Raw genomic sequence first — 11,338 nt, 5'->3', positions numbered from 1 at the left:
CCCGGCAGCTGGGGGGTGGGGACCAGGGGCTCCGGGGACACGCCCGCCTCGCCCCGCCCCCGGGCTCCGGGCAGCGCGGCCCCGCCCGGCCCCCTCTTCACCTGATGTACGGGCTGGCAGCCGCCAGGATGTTCTTCTGTACCGGTATCTCCTCCCCGTCGAGGACCAGGTGCGCGTCGCAGAAGCGGGACTCCTCGCGGAAAGAGCTGAGCGCTCGCAGTAGGCGCGTGGCGTGCTGAGGGTCTGACACTGCGCTGCCCTCGGCCATCGCGGCGCCCGCTCCTCAGCCCGCCGGTCGGGTTCCGGACGCCGCCCAAACGGACCCCTCGAGCCGCCCGCGTCCAGTGCACGCCCCGTCTGCACAGCCCGCTCGCGCCCGTCTGCCCGGGCCGGCTCCCAGCGATGCGAGCAAAATCGGGAGCCTCCGGAACGCGCCTGCGCCGTGCGCCGCTCGAGAGTCCGGCGCCTTTAAGGAGCCGCGGTGTTGCGTCATTTCTGCGCGACGCCCCTGCGCCTTTGTGCCCTCCCTCTCCCCCGGCGTCGCCGGAGGCTGCCAATCCGAAGCCTCGTTCCTCCTACTGAGCTGCTGGTCCCCGAACGGGCGCTGCCCGGCGCGGTCCGCCGCTGAAAGCGATCGCTGCAGCGATGGAGGGGTGTGCGGGCAGGCTGGCACTCGGTGGTTAAGCCCGTGGCCTCTTGCGCCGTGAGTCTGAATCCGAGTCTCGGCTCTTCCACTCACTAGCTGTGTTACCATGGGTAAGGTGCCCATCCTTAATTTGTCCGTCTGCAAAATGAAGATGATAGCTTAGTGTTGTTGCGGATTCATGTGAGATAACGCATGTAAGCGAGGGCGCAGTAGTTGTAGCGTTCGCTATTTACGAGAGAAAAGGCGCTTCCCAGGTAAGAGCACAGAGACCCGAGAAACCAGGCCCTGAAAAGAGCGTTTGGGTTGTCGGCCAGGGAGGAGATGGAGCAGAAGCAGGCAGGGCCTCCTTAGCAGTGATAAGGAAGTTGGTCTTGATCCCGTAGGTGTTAGGAACCATGAGAGAGTTTTTAGCAGGTCGTTTCACGAAGATCACTCAGCCGCTGCGTGGAGAATTGGTGGGGGGGGGTGCCAAAGGCAGAAAAGTGCTTAAATATTGCCGTACTTGAGTGAAGGGAATGGTGGCCTGGATGGAATGGAAGGGTGATGATGGAGGTGGACAGTAGTGGATGGCTGTAAACGAATAGGCAGAATTAGAAGGGAGAGGGAGTCCAGGATAATGTTCTGGGTTGAGTAACTAATTGCATGATGTTGGTACATTTCAGAGAGAGAGAGAAACGCTGAAGGGGTGGAAGGTAGAGAGGCCAGATGTTCAGATGTGACCAGGCTCCCCACCCAGTTAAGATCAAGGTGGTGACAGGAAGCAAATCTGGGGCAGCTTGGCCTGCAGAGCAAGCCCCATACTGTCTGAGGTTTCTGGGAAGGTTGCTAAGGGCACATGGGAATGTGGAATGTAGCCCCCGTTTTGTCCACACATTAGGGGCTCAACAAGCTTATAAGAAATTAGCAGTTTTACAAAGGCCAAGGACCAGAAGAATATGTTCAGTATTCCATATAAGGCAGGATGGGGTTTTCACTGGATCAGCTCAGGCTTTTCCTTTTGTCAACTCAGAGGCTCCAATAAAGTCTTGGATCTTTACCCTGAACCAGTCAAGGATTTGGGGTTACTGGTGGGAATCAGGGTATATAACTCTGGTGGAGTAGTCACTGGCAAAAGAATAGATTGGGAGAAGGATGTTACTAGCGGAAAGTCCAGACATTTCCAGCTCAGTATTATGGATGAAATGATTAAAACGTCTAGGATTGGCTTCCAAACATAACAAAGGGATGGAGTGAAGTGGGTGGAGGTATAAATGAATCAAAAGTGGCTATGACAAAGTGAGAGAGTGGCATGGACATATATACACTACCAAACGTAAAATAGATAGCTAGTGGGAAGCAGCCGCATAGCACAGGGAGATCAGCTCGGTGCTTTGTGACCACCTAGAGGGGTGGGATAGGGAGGGTGGGAGGGAGGGAGATGCAAGAGGGAAGAGGTATGGGAACATATGTATATGTATAACTGATTCACTTTGTTATAAAGCAGAAACTAACACACCATTGTAAAGCAATTACACTCCAATAAAGCTGTTAAAAAAATAATAATAATAGGAAAAAAAGTGGCTATGAGTTACTACTTTTAAAGCCAGGTCATGGGTACGTGGAGATTCGTTGTACTCGTCTCTCTATTTTTGTGTATGTTGTAAAATGTCATGATACAAAGTCAATAAGATAAGCAGCTGGAGCTTATCTTCTCCGTGATACCTGCCCAGTATTCATTGGAGCAGTCAACACTTCTTTTTAAAGTTATTGCTGTACTTTGAACGTTGCTCTGGCAGGAAAATTACTGTAAGGGGTTTATTTATCCATGTCTCCTGCTAGCTTGTATATTTCAGTGCATCTCCATTTCTAGGTGCCAAGCTCACTGCCTGGCCCTATTAGTGCTCAGTAAATGTTGGATGGATGGAGGTATTTTAAAAATTGTGAATATCAGGCATTTAATAAATGTTTTCTGAATTGCAGTCTGTTTTCAGTTTGTGTTTGTCTTCTTTCTCAACTGGGTCGGTGTTGGAGCCAAAAATGATATATATGACAGAAAGAGTTCCAATCAAATACATAGGCGTTTGATAAGCACTTACTGATCAATTACTTGGAATGCTGGTCTATTCTTCAAATGTCAGAGGTTCCAAAACAAAACAAAGAGCTCAAATAACAGAATCACCCTCAGGTAGCCAGTTTTTCCAGAATGGGAGTGTTGCCTTAGTTGAAGTAACTGGAGGTGAATGGGGATTAGTCAGGCAGGCTCTTCCTGGTAGAGGTAACCTTCTCTGGTGTTTTGACAGAAGGAAGGTATGGGAGGACCTGGGCAGAGGGTTGTAGAGAGACCAGCATCAATAAGGGGAAAGGTAGTTGCTGGCTTGAGAGTTTCCCCTGTGCAACAGGCAGCAATTCGGCAGAAGATCTTATAAATGCTCTCCGTTCCACCCCCACTGTTTGCAATATTCCCCACCAACCACCTGCCTGAATCATTCATATTCATCCTTCAAAATCCAGCTCAGTGACCTTCAGAGAACCTCCAACCAGTTTCTCAGGGCAGAGACCCCATGCTGTGCCATGGTCATGCCTTCTGTGCTGCATTTAGCTCACTGCACTGTAATTAACTGGTTTATACACGAGCTCCTCCAGGGTAGTAGCTGTGTTGCATTTACGTATTCCAAGAGACTTGCACAGTGCCTGGTGCTCAGTGGGTTATCCCTGAATGCTTCCTGTAATCTGTTAGAGGTGGCAAATTGGGTGAATGAGCCCAGGAGGCAGGATATAGCACAGTAGGGGCAGGTGGGACCACAGGGAGCTGAAGAACACAGCCCCTGTGTCAGGTGGGAGGCTTGCCCTCACTTCCAGCTGATTGCTCCAGGTGATGAGGGCCCACGGGTGCCAAATCCAGCGATTTTTCAAGAGATCTGAAAACTCAGATTCACATGTCCAGTGTCCCAGTTTTTCAGCATTAGCCACGAATTCCTCTGAGAAAAAAAGATACAGCATGTGTCTGCAGACGGGATCTGGCTTCCATTCATTTCCAGAGGCAATCAGAAGACCATCTTGGTTTACTGAGAAGGGAGTTAACAATCGAAAGAATGCTAGATTCGCAATAAAAATTGTTGAGTTGAACTCAAGTGCCCCAAAAAACCTCATCTTGGTTCTGTAGGGAAGGAAGAGGGCCCAAGTGTGGGAGGAAGGATTTGTGGGGCAGCTGCTACCAGAGCCACTCCTGGTTAGACCATGGACTGTTTCACAGCCTTTCTTGATATTGGTCAAACCGAGCCACCCTTGATATTGTTTATGGCCATCAGAGTGGTGTATTTAGTGTTATTGTTTCCCTACATTCCATAGATAACAGACATGAGCTGTTGTGAAATGTGTAATCTCAGAGATTCGATACAGTCCCAGCAAGTTTCAGTCTCTGGGCTATAACTATAGCCTCTTCAGAGGCTAAACAACCCCAGAGAAAGGATTCTTTTTTTCCTCTGAAGACTAAAAAGGATGTTTTCACAAGATACTAACAGTAGTCATTCATTCAATAAATATTTATTAAGCACCTGCTAATATGATACCTGTTGCAGAGGCACTGATGGTGAAAACAGACATAGTTACCTCCATGGTATCATTGTAGGGACTTTTTATTCTCTGTGCTTTTCTGAACATGTATCATTTTACAGTCAGGAAAAAAACAAGTTTCATTTGCAAAAAGAAAATACTTTGCTTCAAAAAATGAACCCTCAAAAGAAAGAAGAATCACCTTGGAGTTTGGGGTTTTATTTTTAAATAAATGTTAGAAAGAGGAATAAGAGTCCAGGAGAAGATAATGCAAAGAAAAAAATTAGTAGTTTGGAAGCGCTTTGGAAAATACTGCCTTCAGTGGATTCATTTTATTGAAGTGAAAACTGAAGCAAGATGATGAAGGACTCAGTCAAGGTCATACCTGTGACCTAGTTGGGCAGGACAGACAGGCCCAGAGCTTCTGCCTTCCAGCCCTGTAAGCTTTTCCATTACACCAAGTTGACTCTTCATAAACATTAATTTGGTTGAGGCAGTCTCTTCTGATTCATTTTAAGGCAGTCTTCAAATATTTTATTAGGTAAATCTGTCATTTGTCCAAAGCTATATATAGCTCCTTTCTTTCCGAGAATCTGAGCTCTTCCAAATTGCTGAGTCAGAGAACATCTCAGTATTTATAACTCTTGAGAGTTGATTCTGTTTATTTACACAATATTCAGAGAAGTGTCTCAGAAACCAGTGAACTAATTAAGCTGTAATGAAGATAGTTTATGTTTCTGGGCAAATCCATGCTGTATTCCCAGCACCTGGCACAGGGCCTGACACACAGTAGGTACTCAATAAATATTTGCTGAATGAATAAATGTTAATAAGTAGGGAGAACTGGGATTTTTCTATCCACAAGGGATTACTTCACTTGCTGTTTTCCACAGTACCCCCATGAACTCCAAGCTGGTCTATGCAACAGCAGGCTAACATCTCTGGTTGAAAATAAACTCCTGATTTTACCCCTTAAACCTAATCATTCCCCAAATAAAGTGGTAGCATCATTCGTTTAACCAAGGACAGAGATTTAGGGACATTCTTGCTCTTTTTTCTCATGCCCTTCATCCAATTCACTAGCAAACCCTGCAGCTTCTCCTGCAGACTGTGTCCTGAGTCCAGCCTCATCTCCTGACCCCCATCAGTACCACCTGAGTCCAGCCACCAGTCAGCTCCCCCTGGACTCCTTCAATAGCCTCCTAGGCTGTGCTCCCTGTTCCTCTTGCCCGCTTATGAGTTCTTTCTCGCTGTAAGTTAATCAGATCCAGTTGCTTCCCAAAACAAAACCCTCCAATAGCTTCCAATCAAACTGAGGGAAAAAAAGTCCAAAGTAGAAAGCCCTGAGAGATGTGGGCCTCGTACTTCCTCTGTGATGTCATTTCCTACCACTCTCCTCTCCCTCGATGTGCACTAACCAAACTGGCCTTCTTGCTGTTCCTTGGACAGGCCTCACAGATGCCCACCCCAGGGCCTTTGCACTGGCTGATTTCTAAGCCTGGAAATGTCTTTCCTCATATTCTCAGACTTTGATCTTTCCTTCTGCATACATCAGAGCTCAAATGTCAGCTCCTCAGAGAGGCCTTCACTTATCTTCCTGTATAATGAATGCTTCCCTCAACCTCCTTCATTTTTCCTCACTGCATTCAGTGAGTACCTAAAATAATATATGTTTATTTGTGTATCGTGTGTCTCCTCTGATTATAAGTTTCATGAGGCCTGGCAGGAACTTCCTAGTTTATTTATCACTGTATCGCCAGCCTCTAAAACAATGCATGGAATATAATTGATACACAATAAATATAGACTTACTGAAAGAAAGAAACAGACTGAAGGAAGGGAGGAAGGGAGAAAATCTTCCTGGATCTTTTCATCCCTTGCTGCCTAACCTGACCTTGCCAATGTGGAGAAAGGTGAATTATCAAGAGCGATTCAAAGAACATGAAACTTCCAAGCCTCAGAAGGTCACGATATAACAGCTATGGGCAGAGGTCGCCCCAGTTACTTCTTTCAAACCAAGTCCTGTGCAAGAACCTTTATTTCCTCCTTCGAGCCACACCATTTTCCACTTTGTACTCTTTAAATTTAGTATGTTGTTTATATGCCCAAAAGCATGCAAAAGATACTCAATTTCTGTCCTCCCTCTAGAATTCTAGCCAATACGCTGCTGATTTATTCTGCAGCATTTATATCATGTAAGTAATTTGCCTGCTCCTTAGACCTGTTTTAACGTGAAGTCATTTGAATTCCTTTAAGTCATTGGATTTCCTCACTACCTCCCCACGGGGTCTCTTTCTCCTATTCTTGGAGGCTCTGGGTTAATTACTCCGCTTCTTCAGTTTCTCCCTCTGTAAAACTAGCATAATCGTAGTGACTTCCCAGAGCGGTTGTGAGGATTAAATGAGATGATACTAGTGAAGCACTGACAAGAAGGTCTGGCACATAATAGGTGCTCAGCAAGTGCTAAGTGTTCTTATGTTTATGATCGCTATCATCACCACAGTCGTCCTCCTGGTTTTTAATGGCATTTTTCCCAGCTCACGAATTATTAGCTTCTGGTTGACTTTCAAGTCAAAAATCTAGTCTCTTCACCTCTACAGTCCGGGCTTCACCAGCTACCTCCTCTCAGGTCTGGCTTGACAACTTCACCTCTCACTTCTCCCTGATGTAAACGCTGGACTGTAGTGAACTTTAATCTATTTTCTGACTCCATCTGCCATTTTCCCTTCCTATTCCAGCTCTTTAAACATCGCTATTCTACTGCTTTTTATTTCATGCTCCATGTATTTAATTTGATTTTTTAACATTTAAATTCATTCTTATATTTTCAGAAATATGTTAGACATCTTTGCCTAGCAAGGTTTGAAACTAATTAACACTTTAATATATTTATTATCTTGGAAAAACATCTTGATTGAGGTATAACATAAAGTGTACGGCTCAGTGAATTGTTCCATGTGGATACACCTGTGAACTCACCATCCGGGTCAAGATAAAGAACATTCCCAGTAACCCAGAAGGTTCCCTCAGTGTTTCCAGTTAGTACCTCCCACAGGAAACCACTGTTCTGACTTCTATCACTATTGATTGGTTTTTCCTGTTCTTGAACCTTTGCATTTGGCATATTTCACGCCATACAGCGTCTTTGAAATTCTTCCATTTGTTACTTTGAAATTCTTCCATTTGTTACTTGTAGCAATAGTTGGTTCTTTATTACTGTGACTCTACCACTGCGTGAATATACCACCATTTATGTATCTGTTTCCCTGTTGGCAGATACTTGGACTGTTTCCAGTTTGGGGCTATTACAATAAAGCTGTTATGAACATTCTCAAACAAGTCTTTGTTTGGGTGGACACATGCGCTTTTTTCCCTTGTGGATGTGCCCGAGTTCAGTTGCTGGGTCACAGAAAAGGCATATGTTCAGCTCCAGCAGACGCTGCCAGTTTTCCAAAGTGGCTGTACCAGACTACACTCCCGCCAGTCGTCTATGAGAGTTCCAGTTGCTCCACATCCCTCAATAATCGGTGGTGTCTTTGTTTTAATTACACCCATTCTGGTGAGTGTGTAGTGGTATCTTGTTGTTTTAATTTGTATTTCCATAACGAATAACAATGTTGAGCACCTTTTTATATGCTTTTTGATCACTTGTATCTTTTTTTAAGTGCTTGTTTAACCTTTGTTTCATTTTTTAAAATTGGGTTTTCAAATCGATTTTTTTAGGAGTTCTTCTATTATGTATATGGAACACAAATTTCTTCTCCCAACCTGTGGCTTCTGGAGGATCTTACAGAAAACCCCAAACGCACTTTTTGGCCAACCCAATACTTTCCCCGTAGAACATCGGCGTAGATTACATTCCCTGTGTGCCATGATCCTGTCTTTCTCATCCTTCACTGGTCCCCCAAGTCCCTGTGCCTGACTCATGAGGTGTCGCACCATCTGGCCCACTCCTCCCTCCCCACCCTCACCTTCTAGACCCACACCGCCCTCCATCCCAGACCCTGTGCACAGACCCAGCTCTTCATCCTGCCACCTCTTCCCTCCTGCCTGGACTCCTTCTCCCATGACTTTGGTGCCTGAAAAACTGCTCGCCGCTCCAGCACCTCCTCTGTGAAGCCTCTCCTGGCTTCTTTCTGTCTCTTTGTGCCTTGAAATCTGCCTCTGGAACCAGACTGCTGGGTTCAAAGCCTCCTTCTGTCCCTTTCCAGCTCTGTGGACCTGAGGTTTAAATGGCCTAAACCTCAGATTCCTCACTGGGAAAAAGTGTGGTTCCTGCTATCTATGGTTTTGTGCAAATAAATGAGATGATCCAGTACAACTGTTTTGCACAGTGTCTGGCACATAGTAAGTGCTCTGTAAATGATTTAAAAAAAATGTCAAGGGGCTTCCCTGCTGGCGCAGTGGTTGATAGTCCGCCTGCCGATGCAGGGGACGCGGGTTCGTGCCCCGGTCTGGGAAGATCCTACATGCCGCGGAGCGGCTGGGCCCGTGAGCCATGGCCGCTGAGCCTGCGCGTCCAGAGCCTGTGCTCCACAGCGGGAGAGGCCACAGCGGTGAGAGGCCTGCGTACCGCAAAAAAAAAAAAAAAAAAAAAGTCAAAAATACTCATACCCATCACACTAATGACATTTATCTGTTAACATATTGGTCTTTTCACTAGACTGGGTGTTTCTTGAAATCAGAAGTCATTACCTTAACTTTTGGAGTTTGTGGAGTTCTTAGTGCAGTTTGCTGTGCAGGGAGCTTTACGTCCATTACCCCAACAGATGTTTACAACAACCTGCAAGGTAAGTATTAGGATCTCCATGCCATGGGTTACAAAACTGAGGCTCCAGCCCACATCCCTCAGCTGATTCATAGAGGAGCCAGGATTTTGACTCCCTGATTCACTGCAAAGTTTTTAAGCCATTCATTGGACATTCTTGCCTCTCCATGTGTCCCCAGCACCCACACAATGAGCTTGGTAAATATCTGATGAGTAGAATTGAGTCTAATAAACCCCAACGTACCCAAGCTTGTCAGAAAAGAACATGGGTTTATCTGTGCTGCTGAAGTTTTGAAGCTGATCCTCAAAGGCCAAGCAATTAGAGACTGAGATCCTTCTGGCAAAACAGACAGCACCTAGAGCAGGTGCCTGCTTTCAACTCTTCCCTCTCAGGAAACAGTGGCTTCAACATCAGTAAGTTGAAGGTGTGCTCTTTAATTGACACAATGCTACTTTTCCAGAGGAACAGGTTGTCGCTTTTCACAAAGTGTGTCCTATTTAATGAAACGTTGTCTGCTATCTTAGTTACCTACCATCTCACCTATTGCTATATTACAGTCCCAAGCTTTTAAAATGCTGTACCAAGAGTCTTGGGAAGATCCTTTTCAGGCAGATTCTGGAAGCTTGGCCTCTCCAGCTCAATTGTAAATGCCTTGAGAGCAGGAATCACCTCATATCCGTCTTTATCTCCCATGGCACCTGACTCAGTGAGGCAGGAATTCAATAAGTATTTGCCAAATCCATTACTGCCTGCTTATTTCATGCTGGGGACTGGGCTAAGCCTTGGGAAGGAGAAAGGAGGAATCACATTCAGATCTTACCCTCCAGGAGCTTCTAGGCCAACCCAGGAGATACGAGTCACACGTAAACAAAAAGCATCTGATATGGGAAACGGTGTTTGTAATGGGGATTATAGCAAAGAGCTGCACTGGGGTACCGTCCTCCCCCCACCCCAACACACACCCAAAGCACCATTCGTACCTAAAGATTGCTGGGAAGTTCTTTGCTATTAAAATAAGCATGGACATACTGTGGAGTACACTCTAACAGGTATATGCACTTACGGTAAAACGCAGATTTCAAGGTGCTGTATTTGGTAGACCTGTGCCCCCACCTTTCTTTAGCTCCCCTCTCCTCTGCCTCTAGGAATGTTTTGGTGGGTGTGATGCTGAACACTGCTATTGGCATCAGACAAAACCGGGTTTTCATTCAGGCTGTGCTCCATCACTTTCTAGCTGTGTGATTTTGAGCAAATGGTCTGAGCTCTCTGAATCTCAGAGTATTCATGATTTTTATGAGGGTTAGTGTTTCATGTAAAGCTTTTGTCACATACACAGTAGCTTTTATGCCTGTTGTGAGAAAACAAGTGTGGGACGGATGGATGGATGGATGGAGCAGGGAACAGGCCAGCCTTGCCACAGCAAAAAAGGCACATTCCATCTGACATGAACACTTTGCAATTCTATAGCATTTTATACACTTGAAGCATTTTCATAATCACACAAAAATCAAAGAAAGTAGAGCCATCCCAATTCTACCTATGAGAAAAACTGAAGCCTCAAGAAATGCCCAGACGGACTTCCCTGGTGGCGCAGTGGTTAAGAATCTGCCTGCCAATGTAGGGGACACGGGTTCAATCCCTGGTCTGGGAAGATCCCACCTGCCATGGAGCAACTAAGCCTGTGCGCCACAACTACTGAGCCTGTGCTCTAGAACCCATGCGCCACAACTACTGAGCCCTCGTGCCACAACTACCGAAGCCTGCGTGCCTAGAGCCTGTGCTCCCCAACAAGAGAAGCCACTGCAATGAGAAGCCCACGCACTGCAACGAAGAGTAGCCCCTGCTCACTGCAACTAGAGAAAGCCCATGCGCAGCAACGAAGACCCAATGCAGGCAAAAATAAAGAGTCTTGCAAAGACTGAGATCGGTCATCTTGAGATTTGAGCCACTGCCTGGTTCAGCGTCTTTAACACAACAGCTTGGGGACTTGTTAGGCGATAGAGGATGGGGAGAAGGGGGCCTGCCTTTCAAACTGCTGCCTTTCCTTTCTGAGCTGTGTACGGCCTGTTAATTTGACCTACATGTTGTGAGACACAGAGTCACAGAATCCTCACGGCTGGAGTAGTGCAAAAGTCCTTCACTTTCCCTGTTGAGAAGCTGATACAAGCGATGGACTCTACTCTCCTTAAGAACATACAGACACACAAAAACTCACATACAGTTTCAGGAAGCCCCGGGTGCCCTGAAGCCCCTCCACCATGCCCCCTAAGGCACTCAAGCACCCTCTACAGAGACCATCCTGAGCCTGACCAACTGCAGAAACCACAAGCTCATTTCCTCCAGCAGACCAATAGAAACAGTATAACCCAACATAACAAAGCCCTGCAACTTC

The 11,338-nt window shown here is 46.2% G+C and overlaps 1 protein-coding gene across 7 annotated transcripts in view; it reads right to left on the bottom strand.

Annotated features, from left to right (window-relative positions):
• The window catches only part of GAN (gigaxonin), a 93,239-nt gene extending 92,780 nt beyond the window's left edge, over positions 1-459 (bottom strand). For 4 of the 7 annotated variants that reach the window (XR_016391039.1, XR_016391038.1, XR_016391036.1 and 1 more), the window contains exon 1: positions 102-458. Coding sequence is in view for 1 of the 7 variants with exons in the window: in XM_089903340.1 (XP_089759466.1) it covers positions 102-268 (167 nt within the window). In the remaining 6 variants the exon portion in view is untranslated. Of the gene's footprint in view, positions 1-101 lie in introns of all 7 variants that reach the window. The other 3 variants (XM_089903341.1, XM_030761066.2, XM_089903340.1) reach the window with 2 other exon arrangements.
• Positions 460-11,338: the final 10,879 nt, after the last annotated feature.

Source organism: Delphinapterus leucas, chromosome 20 (assembly GCF_059928025.1).
Source record: "Delphinapterus leucas isolate spDelLeu-1000000601 "Yukka" chromosome 20, BTC_Dleu_Yukka2, whole genome shotgun sequence".
NCBI classification, from domain to species: domain Eukaryota; kingdom Metazoa; phylum Chordata; class Mammalia; order Artiodactyla; family Monodontidae; genus Delphinapterus; species Delphinapterus leucas.
Note: the sequence above shows the minus strand (reverse complement) of the source record. Positions and strands in the feature narration are given on the sequence as shown.